This window comes from Podarcis tiliguerta, assembly GCF_965153285.1.
Source record: "Podarcis tiliguerta genome assembly, chromosome: 1".
In the NCBI taxonomy this organism is placed as follows: domain Eukaryota; kingdom Metazoa; phylum Chordata; class Lepidosauria; order Squamata; family Lacertidae; genus Podarcis; species Podarcis tiliguerta.
In genome coordinates this window covers 121,144,773-121,166,971 of record NC_139534.1, presented here as the reverse complement: position 1 = coordinate 121,166,971, position 22,199 = coordinate 121,144,773, and the positions used below count along the sequence as shown (strand labels likewise).

Genomic DNA, 22,199 nt, shown 5'->3' with positions numbered 1-22,199 from the left:
AACCACTGCAATCCATGACTTGATCATGGATGGAGGATTTGACCTGGCATGTGTAACAGAGACTTGGTTGGATGAAGCAGATGGGCCTGTTCTTGCCGCTGCTTGTCCACCAGGTTTCTCTTACGCACAGCGACCCAGGCCTTGTGGGCGGGGAGGGGGGGTTGCAGTGATTTTTAGGAAGTCATTAGTTTGCACCAGGCGTCCTATTGGGAAGACGCAGTTTTCTGAGTGCATGTTCTGGAAGTTGGGCAATAGGGGCAGTACAGGATTCCTTCTGGTGTACCGACCTCCCCGCTGCACCAAGGATTCCCTGCCCGAGCTGCTTCAGGTCGTGACGGATGTCCTCCTGGAGACACCTAGTTTGGTTGTCCTAGGGGATTTTAATATCCATGCCGACACGACCTTACAAGGGGCCGCTCGGGACTTCGTGGAAAGCATGGCCTCCATGGGGCTGTCCCTGAATAAGTTTGGCCCAACCCATAGCCGCGGACATGCCTTGGACCTGGTGTTTACCTCAATGGATGTTGGTGATCTGACACTAAGTAAAAGCGAAACAAAAGAAGTGCCATGGTCAGACCACTTCCTGGTGCAACTTGACTTCTCCGCGACCCTTCCCCTCTGCAGGGAGGTGGGACCGATTCGGATGGTCCGCCCCCGCCACTTAATGGATCCAAATGGTTTCCAGAGAGTGGTAGGGGATGTTTTATCCCATGTTGATGGCCTTTCAGCTGATTCCCTGGTGGCCCGCTGGAATGTGGAGTTAACCAGGGCTATTGACTGTTTGGCTCCGAAGCGCCCTCTCCGATTGCATGGAGCCCGGACAGCCCCGTGGTTTTCCACGGATCTGAGGGCAATGAAACAATCGTTGAGACGGCTAGAGCGCCGGTGGCGGAGGACCCATTCTGAAGCTGACCGGACACAGGTTAGAGCTCAATGTCGAGCCTACCAAGTGGCAGTAGCGACGGCGAAGAAGACTTTCTTCACCGCCTCTATTGCATCTGCAGAAAACAGCAGCAGGAGACTTTTTCAGGTGGTCCGCAATCTAGTGGAACCACCTGCTACATCGGGGCCCAGTACGGGCCACATGATCTCCTGCAATGATTTTGCAAAGTTTTTTGCAGATAAAGTCGCTCAGATTCGGGAAGAGGTCGATGCCACCGTGGGAGCAGGGCCGGGGCGGGAGAGTGCTAGAGTCCTGTCTAGTCAAATTGCGTGGGATCAATTCCAATCTGTTACCTCCGAGGATGTGGACAGGCTGCTTGGACGAGTGAAACCAACCACCTGTCTCCTGGATCCTTGCCCATCCTGGCTTATAAAAGCTAGCTGGGAAGGGCTGGGCGATGGCCTTCGTGGGGTAGTGAATGCTTCCCTCCGTGAGGGAGTCTTCCCAGACCCGCTGAAAGAGGCGGTTATTAAACCGCTTCTTAAAAAACCATCTTTAGATGCGGGCACGATGGCCAACTATCGCCCAGTCTCAAATCTTCCATTCTTGGGCAAGGTGATTGAGCGAGTGGTGGCTGAACAACTCCAGGCACGCCTGGAAGAAGCGGACCATTTGGATCCCTTCCAGTCGGGATTCAGGCCTCATCACGGGACTGAAACTGCCTTGGTCGCACTGGTTGATGATCTCCGGCGGGCTAGGGACAAGGGTGAGAGCTGTTTCCTAGTTCTGCTGGATCTCTCAGCGGCGTTTGATACCATCGACCATAACATCCTTCTGGACCGTCTTGAGGGGCTGGGAGCTGGGGGTACTGTCATACAGTGGTTCCGCTCCTTCCTCCTGGGCCGTGTTCAGAAAGTTGTGGTGGGGGATGAGTGTTCAGACCCCTGGGCTCTCACTTGTGGGGTGCCTCAGGGTTCTGTCCTCTCCCCCATGCTTTTTAACATCTATATGCAGCCGCTGGGAGAGATCATCAGGAGGTTTGGGCTGGGTGTTCATCAGTATGCAGATGATACCCAGCTCTACCTCTCTTTCAAATCAGAACCAGTGAAGGCGGTGACGGTCCTGTGTGAGTGTCTGGAGGCGGTTGGAGGATGGATGGCGGCAAACAGATTGAGATTGAATCCTGACAAGACAGAAGTACTGTTTCTGGGGGACAGGAGGCGGGCAGGTGTGGAGGATTCCCTGGTCCTGAATGGGGTAACTGTGCCCCTGAAGGACCAGGTGCGCAGCCTGGGAGTCATTTTGGACTCACAGCTGTCCATGGAGGCACAGGTTAAATCCGTGTCCAGGGCAGCTGTGTACCAGCTCCATCTGGTACGTAGGCTGAGACCCTATCTGCCCGCGGACTGCCTTGCCAGAGTGGTGCATGCTCTGGTTATCTCCCGCTTGGACTACTGCAATGCGCTCTACGTGGGGCTACCTTTGAAGGTGACCCGGAAACTACAACTAATCCAGAATGCAGCGGCCAGACTGGTGACTGGGAGCAGCCGCCGAGACCATATAACACCGGTCTTGAAAGACCTACATTGGCTCCCAGTACGTTTCCGAGCACAATTCAAAGTGTTGGTGCTGACCTTTAAAGCCCTAAACGGCCTCGGTCCAGTATACCTGAAGGAGCGTCTCCACCCCCATCGCTCTACCCGGACACTGAGGTCCAACACCGAGAGCCTTCTGGCGGTTCCCTCACTGCGAGAAGCCAAGTTACAGGGAACCAGGCAGAGGGCCTTCTCGGTAGTGGCGCCCTCCCTGTGGAACGCCCTCCCACCAGATGTCAAAGAGAACAACAACTACCAGACTTTTAGAAGACATCTGAAGGCAGCCCTGTTTAGGGAAGCTTTTAATGTTTGATGTATCACAGTATTTTAATATTCTTTTGGAAGCCGCCCAGAGTGGCTGGGGAAACCCAGCCAGATGGGCGGGGTATAAATAATAAATTATTATTATTATTATTATTATTATTATTATTATTATTATTATTATTATTACTATTATTATTATTATTATTATTATTATTATTATAAATGGCTTTCCTCTGCAAGTATTACAATGAATATTTGCTGAGCCTCAAATAGCCCCACCCACAGATGCCACATGACACCCTGGTGTGGATGAAACGACATACAATATTGATCATGTACAAACTGAACTGAAATTCCGCTTGCAGATTACAACAGAAGAGCCACACTAGGAGCGGTGTATCTGTCTGGAATCAGACAGAATGCAGCAGTCTGGTCCCTAACTGAGAAGAGTGCAGCAGCCCAGCTTGGACAACCACACTTCAGTTTAATACTTCAACCATATATCCATCAGATTCGGCTGGTGGCCCAGCAGTGCCCTTATCTGAACAGGGATATCCTAACTTTTTTCTTTTGTCCATGTTCTGGTAACCTCTCTCTTGTGAAACACAGCAAAGGAAGAAGAAAACTCACAGAATCAGAGAGTGGTCATGTTCACACCATTCACCTATTGTCCATGCAGCTAAGCTTCTAAGGAGGCTCAGAGCAAGTCCTTGCTTATGGGAAGACCTGAAGGCTTACTAAAAAAACATCTCTCCCTCAACCGGTCATAGTCCCATGTCTGAGATTCTCCATAGCTTCAAAGACAGAAAGAGAAATTGGGAGTTGGCAACAACTCACTCAGAAGTAAACCACTTCCTAACCTCTTCTCTGCTGAGATGAGAAAGCTGAGGGCACACACCAGACTGTTACAGGATGTTAACAGGAAATACTGAGCCTAGGGCTTGCCGATCAGAAGGTCGGCGGGTCAAATCCCCGCGACGGGGTGAGCTCCCGTTGCTCGGTCCCTGCTCCTGCCAACCTAGCAGTTCTAAAGGACGTCAAGTGCAAGTAGATAAATAGGTACCGCTCTGGCGGGAAGGTAGACAGCGTTTCCATGCACTGCTCTGGTTTCACCAGAAGTGGCTTAGTCATGCTGGCCACATGACCCGGAAAAACTGTCTGCAGACAAACGTCGGCTCCCTCGGCCAGTAAAGCGAGATGAGCGCCGCAACCCCAGAGTCGTTCACGACTGGACTTAACTGTCAGGGGTCCTTTACCTTTAAAGACTTCCTGCATTTCACTGCTGACACGAATGTGCAACTTGGGCCACTGTGCTGTTGCTTGGGTTGAGATTCCTGCATTGCAGAGGGTTGGACTAGATGACCCTTAGGGTCCCTCCCAATGCTACAATTTTATGATTCTGTGATTCCAAATGCAACTAGTCTTAACAATCAGCCCCCTTCCACCGAGGTCAATGGCATTTAAAGGTGATTAACTTCAGCTAGATTGTGCCCCTAATGAGCAGAAATATACTTCTCCTTTTAATAAGGTTTTCTGGCCAGGATTCTTCTAAATATAATCCATGGGAAAACTCATGTACACTACAGCATTCTGTCACAACAGTACAATGCTTGCTGGCTACCCACCCTCTGGCAAATTCAGAGATGTCAGTATGGAAACATCAACAGCTCTGCATGATTTGACCAATGCTGGAAGATATTTTAAGCCGCTAGGAGAAAAGGGTTCTGGCAGCATTGGAAAAATCCAAAGAGATTCATTGCCAGGTGCCTAGAAGTTTGTTGGTGACACCCAGGATCCTGAATTTCATGTTGTTTCCAAATTCTAAGTAGGATCTATAGAGGAAATGTTGACACTGGGTCTTTACAGGCTTAATACTGGCGTCCAATACGAATTTCTCCACAGCACAAATGGTTGCCAGGGAACACATTTTTTTTTCTTCACACAGAAGCGCAACACTCACCCTCTTGTGAACTGTGACACAACAAAGTGGGTAGCATTATAAGAAGGCAGGGGTTAAGCCGGTGGGCCCCCAAACCTCTCAGGCCCCCAAAGCCTGAGACCTCTTGTCAAGTTCTGCTAAGTTTGCCGCTGTGAGTGAAGTTATTATGGGTGAAGTTGAGGGTTCAGGAAGGGAAGGGGCGTTTCAAACATAGAATCCTCTTGCTTTTGCAGAAAGACAGAAGGGGAGACCAAACCAACTGCCCTCAAGATTCTGGAAAGCATATAACATCCTCCTCCATGCCAAAGATAAGCAACTGTGATTGCTTCAGGAGCGGGATCAGGAGAATTCCAATGGACTTGGGATGAAGGGAGAATCATTCCTCCTACGCTTCCAAAACTGTTGCTACATCCCTTCCTTTGGCCCGAGGAAAACCCTCATAACAGTTTCAGTGGTGATGGGTCAGCTGGTGGCAAAGCATGGTCCAGAGAAAACTGGCCTTCTGCAGACGTGATGCTTGGACAGAATGCAAGATGGTTCATCTGTTGGGTGGCAAACAATGAAGGAGCACTGCACTCTGCCTGCCCCCAAATTATTGTTGAAGACACTTAACCAGGCACCCCAAAACTCAGCCCTCCACATGTTTTGGGACCAAAATTCCCATCATCCCTGACCACTGGTCCTGTTAGATAGGGATGATGGGAGTTGTAGTCCCAAAACATCTGGAGGGCCGAGTTTGGGGATGCCTGCACTTAACAGTAGGGAAGGGATAGCCAATCTGATGTGCTCCAGGTGTTGTTGGGACCAGACTTTATCATAGAATCATAGCGTTTGAAGGGATCCCGAGGCTCATCTAGTCCAACCCCCTGCAATGCAGGAATATGCAGCTGTCCTATATAGAGATTGAACCTGAAACCTTGGCGTTATCAGCACCATGCTCTAACTAACTGAGCTATCCAGACTTCCACCAGCCCCAGCTAACATGGTTAATAGCCAGGGACAATGCAGAATGCAATCCAGCAACCTCTGAGAACATTGTGCATTTTCAGGCTAGGAAAATATGCGCTCAGTTCCTCCTGTTGACTCTTGTGCACAAGTGTTGCGCATATACACAAACACACTCCAGCTAGGCTCCACTTCAAGTTCACATACATGATCTTAATCCAGCCTCTACCAAATGCAGCATCTCACAATCCCTTCTCACAATTTACGCATGGCTGCCTAAGGTGCCTTTAAAGTTAAGGAGAATTTTTTTTTTTACCTGGTTCACAGGGAGGCCAACTGCTGTCTGATGCATCGAGTTCATCGGACTCCAGTTGTCTGTATCTTTCAACATATTCAACTCCAGCACTCTGTCGAGCTCTGTCAGGTGGGAAGACAAAATACAGTCTCACTCTTATTTCATAAACTCAAAGAAACCTTTATTTTTTTAAAAAAGTTTTACAAGTTGTGTGTCTTTTGTCTCGCAATTTGATCCTTCTACATGGTTTTGTATGTACTGTGGCATTTTATGTGTTGTGACTTGCAGTTGTTTTTATTGATCATCGTTTAGTAGTTACTTATTGTAATTGTAAAGAGTGAGTTTCTGTTTAATTAGGGTATTTGCCGATGCTTTGAGAGTACAGTTGTACCTTGGTTCTCAAATTTAATTCATTCCAGTCTGTTCAACTCCCAAAATGGTTCGAAAACTAGGGCGTGGCTTCCAATTGGCTGCAGGAGCTTCCTGCAGCCAATCGGAAGCTGCATCGGATGTTCGGCTGCCAAAAAATGTTCACAAACCTTAACATTCACTTCCGGGAACCAATTTGTTCAACAACTAAGGCATTCAACTACCAAGGTACTATTGTATTCTAATAGATTATTAAAGATTGCTTTGTTTGATATAAGTGGTTACATTTTAAAGTTATGTTTTATGTTGACTTTTTATATTGGGTCCGATTATTATAGGATGTGTGTTCTTTGTTGTACACTTTGTTGCTGTGAACTGCCTTGTGCATAGTAATGAATTAATGAATTTATTATTTCGGTCACAGACCAGTTCCAGCCTGTACATAGTAATATAGAAAGGTGGCATACAAATTAGAAGTGATACGAAATGAGGCACTCCTGTTAAGTGATGGAGAAGGATGCAGCAAGTTGTAAAGGGCAACTGGGGATGCTCACTGGACCAGGTTTGGTCCCTCAGCCACACACTGAGCTCCAAGGTGCACCACAGGGCCGGTCCTACCATTAGACAGACTGAGGTGATTTTCAACTGTCATAAAATGACAATGAAATTACATGCAATCAATCATTATTATTATAATAAATATCATATTTTAAAGTCATGATACCTCAGGTACCATAATAACCTGAACAGTCTTGGTCATATTATGCCTTTCTGCCTCAGACAGCAAGGTGCCTTAGGCCAACCCTTTGTGGATAAAAGTAAGTTTTCAATTCTTTACTATCCTGGCGTAAATGATACAATAGTAAGGAAGCATTTGTTTAACCCAATGAGTTTTGCTGAGTGGGCTGGGCTTTTTCAAAAATCCAAGGGCTTTAAAACTATATCCAAGCAACTCTTCAGGCTATTTTTTTTTTCTTGCCTGCTTGCTTGCTGGTATCAAGAAATAGCTATTAAGCACTAACCACAAAAATAACATCAAATTAACGAAAGGAATGCCAGCTTGTCCCTTCAGAGGAATTACTGGGAGGGAAACACCATTTAACACTAAAAATAATTGGCACATTTGTACTAAATATACTCCCACAATAACACGTTAGGCTTTAAACGAATTCAGGGATTTCAAAAGGTCTTCCCTGACTTAAAGCTATGAAATGACCTCAGAAAAGGTTGTGAGCCAATGCCAGCAAAAGGGGGGTGGGGGGAGAACTGAACCCATACAAAGGAAACCACAGAGACACATAAATATGTTCATATTTCACATATATACATCACACATATCTCAAAAGCAAGGAGAGGGATATTACAAATGACACGGCTATAACGCTCTCATTTCTTAAACATCTGTGTTACAATTTTTATTTTGCTATACAAGAGATGGTCACAACAACTGCACACAATGAAAAACAGGGAGCATCCCAGTATATGAAGCATTTCTATTATCTTTAACGATTTCTCATCCAAAAGCCGGAAGACTTTGCGGCTCTGAAACAACCTCACTGCAAGACGTTGCTGTGGAAGAAGTTGAAGAGCCAATAAACGAAAGCTTAATCCAGACAAGACTGAGGTGCTGATGGCTCCCTAGACCAGATGGATGGGAGGCAGCCTGCTCAAGATGGGGTTACCCTCCTCTCAAAGGAGCAGGTACGTAGCTTGTAGGATCCGGATCCAAGTGACCTCAGTGGCTCCAACTTGTGGCTCCAGCTGTGCCCCTACATCATGCGTAGGCAAACTAAGGCCTGGGGGCCAGATCCGGCCCACTCGCCTTCTCAATCCGGCCCGCGGACAGTCTGTGAATCAGCGCGTTTTTACATGAGTAGAATGTGTCCTTTTATTCAAAACGAATCTCTGGGTTATTTGTGGGGCACAGGAATCCGTTCATTTTTTCCTCAAAATATAGTCCGGCCCCCCACAAGGTCTGAGGGACAGTGGACCGGCCCCCCGCTGAAAAAGTTTGCTGACCCCTGCCCTACATGGACAGAAGAAGCCTAACCTCTGCTGTCTATGCTCTGGTAACTTCTAGGCTGGACTACTGCAAGGCATTTACATGTTGAGCTGCCCTTGAAGACAGTATGGAAACTGCAGCTGACAAATTATGGCAGGATAGTCAGAACATATTAATACCAATTCTGGCACTGGTTTTTACCTATGAAGCCTTATCTGCAAGGACAGTGTCTCCCCACATGAACAAACCTAGACCCTGTGGAGGCCCCTCTTCATGTTCCCCCTTCATGGGAGGTTTGGAGGATGGCAATAAAAAAAGGAGATTTTTCAGTGGTGGTCTCCTGCTTGTGAAAACTCTCCATGGGGAGGCACACCCGGAGCCATCTTTGTCCAGTCTCAGGCGCCCGGCAAAGGCTTTTCTTTTCGCCCAGCCTCATAGCCCTTAATTTGAAGGATGGCATTGTGGCCTCTTTTAGCAGGGCAGGACTTGTAGCCTTGCCTTTTGGTTTAACTGTGTTTTTAGTCCTTCGTTTGACTTTTTAAAAAAAAGTTTTCATTGTTGCTTTTAACTGATTTTAATGTAAGTCACTTTGAGTTAGCTTTTAAGAAAAGCAACTAACATAGTATTAAGTAGCTGTCTTATTACAAAAGAATTTCAGAAATAGACTGGAAAGAGAAGTTGCTGAATTTAAACCATGGAGAGACCTGGTCTGAACAGAGACATTGGATTCTTATCTCATTATACAGTACATGATAAAGCTATTTTTAGCCATCTTACCCCTTGCTTTTTTCTGTAAGACCAACTGCAGTTGTTAACAGTCATCAACAGGTTTACCACACCTATCAGCCAATCACCCATTCCCACCACCCTTCTGAGTAATACCCCTCCCCACCCTCTCACTATATATAAGGGTCTGGCGACTTCTGTTTCAGTATATCTGAAGACGTGTGCATGCACACGATTATTATTATTATTATTATTAGCTCATACCAGTAACAAACTTAGTTGGTCTCTAAGGTGCTACGGGAAGGAATTATTTTATTTTTTGTTTCGACTACAGCAGACCAACACGGCTACCTACCTTTAAATAGGAAATAGTGATAGCAAAGCTCCCCAAAGGAAAACAAAGGTTTTCAAACTACACATCCACTAGCAGCACAAGTCAGTGCCACCTCTCCAGTGCCAGTTCTCAGTGCTACACAATCAGGATACTGGTTCCTGCAGCTGGAGTAGGGTTGCAGATTTCAGCTTTGCAATGAACAGAACATAGTTTATTGGAGATTTGCAAGGTGGCAAATGTTTTTGGTTTTGTTTTAAGCTTCCCCCCACCAAATGAAGACTGAACGAAAACCTACACCAAATCCATTAATCTCCAGAACTTAAAATATAAAACATGTCGTGGGACTAGCTATCTAACATGGAATTTTCAACATACAAGATGGCTGGTCTTGACCTATAATGCTCTCGATAATACAAAGTGACAGGGTGCTAAGGCAGCACATGAACAATGGGAATTTAAGTGGAAGTAGTAAGATGTACCAAAGCCACTGGAAATCGTAACTCTGAACGCAAGCACTTGTGACAGCATCCCATCTTCCACAAGCCTGGATATTTCTGAGGCCCTTATTTTTCCACTTTAATACCCAATTCTCCATCCCTACATCAATGTTTTTGTTAGCAAGAGACTAGGGGTTTTACTTAATACTGATGCCAGCATCAATCAACCCAGAGGTTGTGCTTTCATCTGTATGGATGCTCTTAAAAACACTGCTCCCATTCCAGCACCAGTGTCTTCCTCATCCCTCACAGCTGCTTCAGTTATAGCTGGCGAAGGGCTGAACGACAATGTTATGTGCAGTGTGAGGTCACTGCTGAAAGTGGATGCCCCGTGTCAAATTTGCCCTTCCCCAAGCTTACAGTGAGGTGCACTTACTTGCCATGGAAGCGGGTGCCTATTGAGACTGATTGGGCGGATGTTCAACAGTAGGGGGAGCCAGAGACAACGAGAGGCAAAAATGTTGCTTTCCTTTTGATTAATTTACTTTGGTGTTGGGGGATGAGTGAGGTGCCTCAGGGTTCTGGCCTCTCCTCCATGCTTTTTAACATCTACATGCAGCCACTGGGAGAGATCAACAGGGGGTTTGGGCTGGGTGTTCATCATTATGCGGATGATACCCAGCTCTACCTCTCTTTCAAATTGGAACCAGTGAAGGCCCTGTGTGAGTGTCTGGAGGCGGTTGGATGGCGTCTAACAGATTGAGGTTGAATCCTGACAAGACAGAAGTACTGTTTTGGGGGAACAGGGGGCAGGCAGGTGTGGAGGACTCCCTGGTCCTGAATGGGGCAACTGTACCCCTGAAGGAGCAGGTATGCAGCCTGGAGTCATTTTGGACTCACTGCTGTCCATGGGGGCACAGGTCAACTCTGTGTCCGGGGCAGCTATCTTCCAGCTCCATCTGGAGTGCAGGCTGAGGGACTTCTCAGTCGTGGTGCCCGCCCTGTGCAACACCCCCCCCCCATCAGATGTCAAGGAAATAAACAACTATCTGACTTTTATGTTTTATGACTTATGACTTATGAAGTCATTTTTTACATGCTGTAAGCCACCCAGCATAGCTGGGGAAACTCAGCCAGGTGGGTGGGGCATAAATATTATATTATTATCATCATCATCATCACTACTACTACAGTGGTACCTCAGGTTAAGTACTTCATTCCGGAGGTCCGTTCTTAACCTGAAACTGTTCTTAACCTGAAGCACCACTTTAGCTAATGGGGCCTCCTGCTGATGCCGTGCTGCCGGAGCACGATTTCTGTTCTCATCCTTAGCGGAGTCTGTAACCTGAAGCGTATGTAACCCGAGGTACCACTGTACTTTAAATGTGTACTAGTAGCGTTTTCCAGAAAAAGAAGTGCCGGAGCTCACCGCCATAGTCGCCAATGTCGCCACCATCTTGAAACCAAAATCACATGACTAGATGCTGGGCTATACCATCTTAAAGGGAGATTCAGATTGTTTCGCCCCTCAAATCGGCGCATCACGAAAAGGATGATCAACACAGTACGCTGATATGGTGTTGCCCACACTTGCCTTACTTTAGCCTACTGGCTGACAGCTTCCTTTCTTGATTGGCTCCTGATGCTCTTCCTGAAAGAGCCCCCGCCCACCCCTCGCAGTTTCTGATTGGTAAAACTTTCACTCTTTCAGCATCGATTATTCTGCAACTCCATCTTGTTGCCTTCTTTGGTAAAGAACACCTGGTGGTGCTATGCAGAGTTGCAGCAGCCAAATCTGGCAGCGATACTTTTGCTTTGCTTTTGACGTGTGTGTGGGCAGCCTAGCAATGTCGCATCTCCCGCTGTGCTTTGCGCCGCTTGCATCACCATCACTCCCCACCATGCTCCGGGGTGCGAACACTCAAGGCAGGGAAGATGGCAAAGGTGGCGGTGGCGCAAAGGTGGTGGGTTCCGGCACATTCCACCAGAAGAAGAAAAAAGCACTGTGTACCAGGCAATGGCAGCAGGTCTCTGAACCATCCGCCGCTGGAGAACACAAGAGAATGCTCTTGTGCTCCTAAAAGAAGCCCCCTCCTGCTGGATCAAGCCAAGGTCCTAGCTAGCTAGTTCAGATTCCTGTCCTCACAGTGACCAACCAAATGCCCCCACAGGAAACCTGCAAGGAACAGCATTCTCCCCAACAACCTTCCCTAAAAACTGATATTCAGTGACAAATGCCACCTCTGATATTGGCGGAAGTACACACCTGTCTTAGCTAGTGGCCACTGAAAACCTTATCATCCATGAAATTAATCTAGTCCTCCGTTAAAGCGATCAAAGTCTGTGGCCTTCACTACATACTACGGGAGTGCCACCATTCAACTATGTCCTGTTTGTTGCCTTCCCAAGTCTTCTGGCTGGTCACAGTGGGAAATGGTATGTATTAGTACAGGGGTCAGCAAACTTTTTCAGCAGGGGGCCGGTCCACTGTCCCTCAGACCTTGTGGGGGGCCAGACTATATTGGGGGGGGGGGGGAATGAACAAATTCCTATGCCCCATAAATAACCCAGAGATGCATTTTAAACAAAAGCACACATTCTATTCATGTAAAAAGACGCTGATTCCCGGACCGTCCATGGGCTGGATTGAGAAGGCGATTGGGCCGCATCCAGCCCCCGGGCCTTAGGTTGCCTACCCCTGCTTTAGTGTGATCCAACAGAGCTGCTATTACATTATTATTATTATTACACTCGCTGAAGAGAGTTTTCAGCCGATATAAACGACATTCACAGGGGCTGTGGCCTTTCCTTTAGTAGACAAGGTAGCATTCAAAACTGGAAGATGCTTGAATTCAGCTACCGAAATAGGCTGATTCGGGAAAGGAAAGGGGGGAATGGAAAACTCATTAATTCAAAAACCTTAATGCGCCACTGCATTAACTAGCATGACGCGTACCTTTTCAGAATTTCAAAGCTTTGGGCTTAACAGTTATAAATATTGAAGACTATGTAGAACCGCAGAATAAAATCTAAATTCTTAACCCAAAAAGGGGGGGGGGGTTTCAGTGCTAACTATACAAGCTACGTACAAAAGGTGTGCCTTTTACAGGCCTTGCATTCAACCTGCTCAGTCACTTCTTCTAGGGCCAGAATGACTTTCAGTATTCCCTGATCTCACAGCCATCTTATTTCACAAAATTCTGACCTTAGTTTATCAGTTGAGTCTTGCCTATCATTCTCATTTTTTCCCTGGAAAGGGCCACAGCATCATTTAAGTGAAGGTTTGTTTTGAGGAGGGAGGGGGAAGAGAGAAATCCATCACAACTCAGGTGCACACCCCTTGCTTCGCTTCTGAATGTGAAAAATATATAGAAAGAGTACCCCTTGGCAGTTAAAGAGTTCTCTTGAAGGGCAATCTCACATTTGTACATTAGAAAGCCTGCAACCCACACCCACCCCCCACAAATGAGATGGCCATCAACTTAACCTTGTCAGTCAGCTGTCATGTCCAGGCTTTCAGCTGGATGCCCAAAGCAGCTCCAGCACATAGCCAAGACATGTCAATCATAAGCCCTAAATATGACTACTAGGGGTCATTCTGACATAGGAATTGTACTGAAGAGTTTTAATGCCTCCATTAATAATTAGTCCAGTGAGTTTTAAAATTCACAGGCCACCAGTGGTTTAGATCGCACCTAGAAAGACCACAGAAGAAACTGCTGATGGTTTCTCTTGAGTAAAAAATGCTGGTGACTGTAAAATAAAAACTTAACGGCTTCACCCCTCTGATGCAGTTGTACGCAACACCAGACCTATAAAAGGTTGCGGGATTTCAGCAGGAAGATACAGGATACACACTGATTGGAAATGAAGCACTGTGACTGCCCTAAAACTCTTCCAGGAACAAACAGCACTAAAAGTGGGATCACATATGACCACCCTGATACAATCACGATCACAAATAGTCACAAAATCCCGATAAATAGGACACTGGGAAACATCCTTATTAACAATGAAATCTGAGCGTTGTGCTATTGCAGCAGTACAATGCCAACTTAGCTCTGAGCCTGTGCTTTTTGGGTTTCATATACTGTACTATTTTGACCAGGCATAGGCAAACTCGGCCCTCTAGATCTTTTTGGGACTACAACTCCCATCATTCCTGACTAACAGGACCAGAGGTCAGGGATGGTGGGAGTTGTAGTCCCAAAACATCTGGAGGGCAAAGTTTGCCTATGCCTGATTTTGACTGACGGATTGCTTTATTGATTGCTTTGTAAACCGCTGGGACCAGGTTTGATGAAAACGGCTCTCTCTAAACTGAAAATAAATAAAACTGCAGCCCAATTTTTAAAGTGGGTTTTTTTGTGTGCGTGTGGTTTTTTTTTTACTGTCAAGGAAGGACAATTTCTGCCTCCAGTGCAAAGCCTATTATGCACTTTAACTTGGGGGCGGTGGGGGAAGCAATTGGTGCCCTGTCACAGACAGCAACACATCTCAGGCCAGCCTTGCCCAAAATCCATAAGAGTCCTTTTTTTATCCTGTGCCCCCATCCCCTTCGTATCCAAACCACAGTTTTCTGCGACTTTCCCCAGCTTCCAAAGCTATTTAAAATTGCTTCTTAAGAAGGCACATCTGGTCCATAGAATTTTATGTCCAACTTCTACCTAGTGCCACCACCCTAGGGCCTCACAACATTGGAAGTTGTCTTATACCCCATGACATGTCTTGTCAAAACAGTCCAATACTGCCTACTCTGGCTAGCAGCAGCTCTCCGGGAACCTAGGCCAGGGGTTGCCAACACAGCAGACACAGGGGCCTGTGTCTCTGCAATCACCTCCCATGTGGTGCCTGCTAAAGGTCTCAGCAAATAATCCCCTCCTAAATACACCGTATGTGAGAGCCTGTTTGCTCTGGCCTCTCCTACACATGCTCCCATTTCAAAGGGATGCCAGAATGGGGAACACACCATCCCTCCCTTTTTGAACAAAGAGATACAAAGAGCTTCTCTCAGGGAATGAATTGGTTGGTGGCTGATGTAGGTGCCTTTTTGCCTACCGATGTGAGATGGGGAAATACTAGATTGTGTTGCCGTTTCTTTTTCTGCTCTTTTAGATGCAGCAGGCCTTTAGAATTACGCAACACCCACGGCGGCGGCCATTTTGTGGCACTTTCCCAGAAAACATTCATTAGTCTGTGGGGGGGGTAATCTTTTGGGTTTGCGTTCTTATTATGCCTTTTGTGTTTTTATCTGCTTTGCTTCTGCTTTGAGCCACCCTTAGATCTACAAATCAAGGGTGCTATAGAAATTTAATACAGGCAACTCTCAATTTACAAGGGGGTTACGTTCCAAGGCATCGCGTGTTTAAGTGGAATTGCATATATTCGAAACACTATTGAAAAATCCTGCAAACACCCAGTTCCACCCACCCACCCCCTTTTTTGTGATTTTTCAGGTACACATATCGGACGTACCTAGAACAGTCGCTGTTTATAAATAAAAATTTGAAATATGTCCGCTGACCTAAGAAGGAACAAAAGCCAGCAACAGTTGCAGGCCTTGTCTAAGGCAGACAAGGTCTGAATCTGCAGCCTGCTCCTTTCAACAAGGAAATAAAGAACTTTTAGATGACATCTGAATGCAGAGGGAGATCTTTAATGTTAGATGTTTTCTTGTGTTTTTACTATTCTGTTGGGAGCCGCCCAGTGAGGCAGGAGCAACCCAGTCAGATGTGTGGCATATAAATAAAATTTATTATTCTTATTTATTATTCTTATTAACAATTGATGCTGCCAACTGAATATGGGACCTTCTGAATACTTCTGTTTAATGGCTACTACCATTTAATGGCTGCCTTTACATCCCACTTTCTCCTCCAAGGAGAAATTAGATTCCCACACAACAACCCAGTGAGGTAGGTTAGCCTGAGAGGCAGTGAATGGCCCAAGGTCACCCTGTGAGCTTCACTGCTGAGTGCAGAGTTGAACCCCAGCCTCCCAGGTCCTAGTCCAACGCTCTAACCACTAGAACACAATGGCTTTCTAGGCATAGATTCTACCACCAAGTGATGGTGCCTCCGCAACTATAATGAATACTAATTAAAAGCCTCCAACTAGTACAGTTAAGATAGCATATATATCTTTAAAAAGCAACAAAGACAGAAAGGAAGCCTTATGTAAGTAAGGAGGCCAGCTCTACTTACTGCTCCAGATAAAAAAAATAAAGAAACCTTAAGTTAATACTTCAGGCCATGAGTCATTTGCCAGCTGAGATCAAGCAGAGCTGTTTTCTTCATAATGTGCTACAAGAGAGCATCACTTTATCTGAAACAAGGGAGGCACACCGAAATCGTAGGAGATTTAAATCTGCCTGCTCCGCAGATTTCAGAACTTTTTGTCTGTTCGTTTCGGGACCAAGTAGCACAAGCAAACTTAGCAAAAGTTGCATCGAAACACATTTGGAGACGGCAGAGTATCCTTGCACAGCAGAGAGTCGCTTTCAGTAATGTCCTCCTGGTTGTGACCGCATGGCAACAGGGCCATTACAAAAAGAGATTACAGCTATTTCACCCACCCCTCCCCACAAAAAAAGGGGTGCTAAATCACCCAAAAGCCAGCATGGTATAACAGTCTGGGTGTCACGTCAGGATCAATTTTGGGAATGTGAGGTGCAAAGAGAGCATCCATTTGAATTCACACAACTATATTATTTCATTATTAGTTAGCATATTCTTAAATAAACTACCTACCTATGAAAATACATAGGGGTGTGTGGAGAAGAGAATCCAGTTTTTCCATGGAAGCATTAGCACTTATGCCAACGCAGCACGTCTGTCAAATTAAATTCCTACCTGAGCTTTGCTTTGCTGCATCCAGTCACGGGTGGGGGGAGGAATGCCAGACATTTACCATTTCTACCCACACTACAGACATTTTAAGCAAGCCTAATATCTCCAGCAGATTGCTCACCAAACATACAGGTTACAGAATTTACTCAGTCATTTTACAGAAGAATCGCATTCTCCAAGGGAATGTGTAACAGGGTGGGTTGTGGGTAGTTGTTGTTTTTTTTAAAGAACTTTCTAGTTGCAGTACAGGTTTCTTTGTTTTTACAAAAATAAAAATAAAAAAGAGTGCAGGGACCTGGCAAATCCACTGGAGAAAGGTTGGAAGGGAACATTTAAATTCCGTCGGAAATTTTGCAAAGGCAGCTGTGCCATTGCAAGTCCAGTCTCTTCCCTGTTTTTTTTGTGGGTTTTATTTTTTGTACTGCCCCAAACACAATGCAATGTGAAAGCCTCCCTATTGAGGATGATTAATACTGACACCTGAATTTTTCCAACATATAAGTAACATCGGCTTTAATAACAGCCACACACGTCACCCTTTATATTGCATGACATCCAGGCCAGATCTGCATGGCCGTTCTACCACACGAAGCAGTTCAATACAACACAACGGAGGGGGAAGGGGGCTGGCTGGGAGAGACCAACACTTATAAAAGAGAATGTTGTCACTGGAAATTACAGCAGCGGGAGGGAAAAACAGAACAGACTTTCTACACTTTCTGTTCAGGTTTATGGTAGGAAATGAAATAAAAGGTTTGGCAAAACGGCCGTTTAAGACTTTTTGCACGAACAACACATATAATGGATTTTGAAAGGGGGTATTTCTCCCCTCCCCAATCAGCAAAGGCAGACTAAGGAAGAAGTCATATTCACGTAATGGAGGAGAAAAGTCTGCAGTAAGACCTGGCTATTGTTTCTTAAAAGAGCCGGGGATCTAAGTTTCTTGGAGGGGGCCATCGTTGAATAGTTAAGATCGTGTTTTGGACGCAGAAAGCTCACAGGTTTCTGGGCATCCCCTTTTGAACAAAACAGGTAAGCCAAGGATAAGAAAGCTCTCTCTATGCTTGAGATCTGGAAGGCCACTGCCAAGCAGAGAAGACAACACTGAGATAGGTAGACATACTGAAGACTGCCTCATCCTAGGCCAGGCTACGTGCATTTACTTCCAAATCCTAGCCAGGATTTTTATTTTTCAAAACCAAGTTTCTCATGGCTTATTGGAGGTGCTAGCAAAGCAAGCTGCTTCTTTAAATACCTTCATCATGTTAAAAAAAAAAAACCCACAAAACCGTTAACAGCTGCGGACTATAAATAAGAACTACGCAAATACTAAGAGATTAATTTAATCAGGAGAAGTATAGACTAGGAATCTCTCTCTGTATGCGGCCGTGCAAGTAGCCCCCAACTGGCACAAATCCAGTTGAGATGAGCTATCGCAAGGCTGCATTGGTTTGTTATATATGTGTGTGTGTGTTAACTGTGGATAGGTAAAACAGAGCAGCTGCTCTGACCTGTCCTCCTCTTCCTCTACCACAAGTCTAACAGGAGGGGACAAAAGGGGGGGGGGATCCAGCATCAAAATGGCCTGAAAGTTTAGTTCGACAACAAAAGCAACGTGGTTATTTTTAGAGCACTACAGGCATAGAAATAGAGCGCCAAACTGTGACCTACAGCTATGCACATCCAAGCATCGCATCATCCAACCGACAGTCTTAACTTTAGCTAGAAGCACATCTGGCATGACTTCAGACCATCGTTGTTCATCCAGCTACCGACAATAACTTTGGATGCATATCGCAGCTGTAACAAGCTTCTGAAATCCTCGTCCTTGCCTTTATTTTTTAAGCCCACACAACAGATCAACTACTGCTCAAGACAAAACTGTCTAAAAGGCAGAAGCCCTGAATGGACTTTGGGAGAAGAATTTCGGAAGGATCCACGTCCAAGTGCACAGGCTCTCTCTAATGTAAGAAGAAGCAAATTAAGCAACCTCAGAAGCTGGAAAAGGATGCAAAAAGATGAATGTGTCATCTTCAGTGCTCCTTTCTCAAGTGGGTAGAGTGAGGAATGCTTGTCTGCTTTTTTACAGAATGTGCAACTGCCTGTAAAAGGGAACGATGCTGGAATAAACAGCCTTCACGTCGAGCAAAACTCGTACACAGCCACATCGGGGAAAGATACGCCTTTCAATAAGTACAGTAAGTAGGTGAGTCATTTCACTCAAAACTTACAAAATGAAAATTAAAAGCACAGTACTGTAGTTGTATTGACTTTAGAAATTGTATTGACTAAAAACAAAACAAACAAGGATATAGAAGCCTCAGAAACGACCAATGTCTTGCATGGGAAGGGTAGTGATCTGTACTTCCAGATTTCTAAGAGTTTAGTAAACTGTAGGCATCCAAATGTGTGTGTGTATTCATGTTATGTACATGCATATCTTAATAACTGGAACCGTTAAATTCAGTGGAAAAACTTTTCTACCTCTGTGTTTTAAAAGATTACAGTACATTTGTTAAGTTTTTTGGGCTTTGCCTAGTTCATATAGTGCAAAAAGCTTACACATAAATACACACACAGCATAATCTGACCCAATCCAAACATGTTTGAGTCCAATTGGTTTTAAAGGGGGAGCAAGCTTATATGTCCAGATTGTTACTAAATAGTGTGATCCTATTTATGTCTACTCAGGTACAAGGCCCACTGAGTTCAATGGGCCTTGATCCCAGGTAAAGTGCGTATAGAATTGCCACCTCCATGTGTCAGATTGTGTGGTAATTTACGAATGTTGTAACTGCACCGAACAAACCTGAATAAAGAACCTTCTCTCTCATCTTTTTAAATCAGCTGCCAAAATGCCATTCTTTGGCTGGATGAAATGGCCAAAAAACTATTCCTATAAGACCGGACAGTACCCTGGCTCAGAAGTTGTGACCAAGACCCTCCTGAGGGAATTGAAATGGCACCTCAAGGAACGCGAGCGCCTGATACAGGAAATAGAAAATGAACAAAAAGTTCAGAAAACTAGTGTGGATTACAACTGGCTGAAGAGCCAGCAAACTCCTCAGATAACTATCCCAGCGACTGAACAAAGACAGCTTGAAGTCCTTTGCTCCCAAATCCAACCGTGCCAAACTGGAATCATTCTCAGCAGGTAACACCGTTTTATTGACCTAGCATCACATAAACGTCTGCAAAAAATCAAGTACTGTAAAGACTTTTCCTTGCAGTTTCATCTTAATAATGCTTCTGGAAAGTAAACCCCAGGTAGATAGTCCTCAGTGTGGTTACATGGTTCATTGCAAGTATGCTCTGGACTCTAGCCTTAGCTTATTCCTAAGTCCCTCCAGGTTCAATGGGTCACCTCAAGCCAAGTGTGCATAGGAGCGATTTTGGCAAATTTAACTGCACAAGTTAAATGCTGGTTGATGTAACTTTCAATGTTTACCGTATCTGTTCCCTGAATGTGATGAACAAAACGTCTATGCTAAAGCCTTCTAGAAACAAAACTTTAGCTTTGCTATCTATGCAAATTCAATGCCTATTAAAAGGTCTTTATTATTTAAAAATCAGATGCATGCACTATTTTTGCTAGACATGATATGTATTGGCATATCTATGAACTACCCTTTTCCCCAGTGTGTATAGCTTAAAATTTGCTTGCTATCGTTGTGGTTGTGAAACTAGTGAGTCGCGATCCAAATTCATACACATGTTGGTAAAGCTAACATGTGCGACTCACAAAAGCAGCCTATTAAAAGCTCTCCATTAAAACATTCCTAATTCTATACATACAACTTTTCACCCACAGGCAGTGTATAGGAATTCAAAAAAGAAAATCGGAACAATCCTATGCTCTCTTTTTGAGCCCAGTAAAAGACTGGAGGGCAACGTCAGTTTGAATCAGCTTGCTCAGACAGCTTAATATGGGAAGGGGGAGCAGAATAGCTTCCACTGTTGTATGACATTACAAGCACCATTCCTCCCTGTTTCTTGATGGTGTCTTTAGAAAGCAACCACAAAAAGGACAGAACACCTTTCTCCACTGCCACCAAAAACAAAAGAGATAGAAGTGATAGGCACATACCAGCAAATTCAGGTTGCTCCTGTATAGATATCAGGCAACAAAACCACTTCCCCAAAACATCAGACTTTTGCAATAAGCGATAGGGAAAATCTACTGGAAATTCCCTTCCATGCAATACCCAGCAAAGGAATCAAATTAATTTTAAAAATTAAAAATTGTCTGGAATCAACCTTAGATTTCAGGTTGTTTGGGTTTCCCCCCCTCTTCTTTCTAGATTCCGTGAGGTTCTGGCAGAAAACGACGTTTTGCCTTGGGAAATTGTGTACATATTCAAGCAAGTTTTAAAAGAGTTCCTAACCAATCTGGAGAGAGAGGCTCAACAGGAGCAGCTGGCCGACGTTTGGAATACAAATTGCTCCATGCACTTTGCAGCACCTGGCGACAACTCAGGCAAAACAGACAAAGAGGAGATCCCGACTGTATCTAGTTATGTTGACAAGAACACACAGGGCATGTTTCCAACTTTCTCCCACAGAATTTGGAATCTTCCCTATTACTACCCATCAAGTTAAGTTTCCCTCTCTTCCCAAGGTCGCCTCTGATGTCCCTCAGTTATCAGCTATCGGCAAGATTCAACAACTCTGAAGAAATCACAAAATTTTACACCACTCCAGCCCCATTGCTGCAAATTCAGAATGTTAAAGCTGTTACAACTTGCATATAATTTACAGTCCTTAGGATAATTAGAATGCCAGCCTCTTTCTACTGTTTTGCTAGCTAACCATGTTGTGTAAAAGAACCTTCCTAACCCAATCCATACTGTAGAGTAGACTTTTTTAATGAGATGTCTGAAGTATGCTGTTCATAATGTTCCTATAAGCATGTACGGTAGAAAACTTCAGTTTGCAATATTTTAAAAATGAAATCACTGTATAAATAATAAATTATTATGTTAGAGAACAACTACCAGACTTTTAGAAGACATCTAAAACAGGAAGCCCTGTTTAGGGAAGCTTTTAATGTTTGATGGACTACTGTATTTTAATATTTTGATGGAAGCCGCCCAGAGTGGCTGGGGAAACCCAGCCAGATAGGCGGGATATAAATAATAAATTATTATTATGATTATTGCTGCTGTGGAAAGCAACAGCAAAGGGGGAAGGGGAGATTGTTCTGTGGTCGGCAGGCATGCAATCTTTTCCAAAGCAAGTCATTTACTCTCTGAAATGAAAACTCAACAGTAAAAAAGGGAAAAATTAAACAGCCTTTCCTGCACTCTTATTTATAACGTTGGTCTTCAGCAGACAGGAAGCACTCTGGTCTAAGGCAAATCTCAAAACAATGGACACCACTATTTGCTTTTTCAATGAGAGAGGCAGGGAAAGAAAAAATCAAAGACAGCACTCATTTACTACTGTTAATAGTTGTGTAAGAACAATGCAGCACTTCCACCGTGTAACAAATTTAAGAGCTCTGATCTTCTCTGCTTCTAGTCATCCTAAAGTAGAAAAATACCTAAGGAGGGGGGCACGAAG

General features: G+C 44.8%; 2 protein-coding genes across 6 annotated transcripts in view; one reads left to right on the top strand and one right to left on the bottom strand.

The window, feature by feature from the left end:
- Nucleotides 1-22,199, bottom strand: part of TDRD9 (tudor domain containing 9) — a 116,872-nt gene that overhangs the window by 89,709 nt on the left and 4,964 nt on the right. For 2 of the 4 annotated variants that reach the window (XM_083433700.1, XM_083433699.1), the window contains exon 2: nucleotides 5,943-6,043. In XM_083433700.1, coding sequence (XP_083289826.1) covers nucleotides 5,943-6,043 — 101 coding nt within the window. Of the gene's footprint in view, nucleotides 1-4,702; nucleotides 4,774-5,942; nucleotides 6,044-11,218; nucleotides 11,398-22,199 lie in introns of those variants that run through there. The other 2 variants (XM_083433701.1, XM_083433702.1) reach the window with 2 other exon arrangements.
- RD3L (RD3 like) lies at nucleotides 18,090-21,907 on the top strand. 2 transcript variants are annotated; one of them, XM_083440276.1, is made up of 3 exons: nucleotides 18,090-18,835; nucleotides 19,485-19,791; nucleotides 20,939-21,907. In XM_083440276.1, the coding sequence occupies exons 2-3, from the start codon at nucleotides 19,493-19,495 to the stop codon at nucleotides 21,234-21,236; spliced, it is 597 nt and encodes a 198-aa protein (XP_083296402.1). In that variant the 5' UTR covers nucleotides 18,090-18,835; nucleotides 19,485-19,492; the 3' UTR covers nucleotides 21,237-21,907. The 2 variants fall into 2 exon arrangements, with proteins under 2 accessions (XP_083296402.1, XP_083296401.1); XM_083440275.1 differs by having other exon boundaries at nucleotides 18,092-18,843.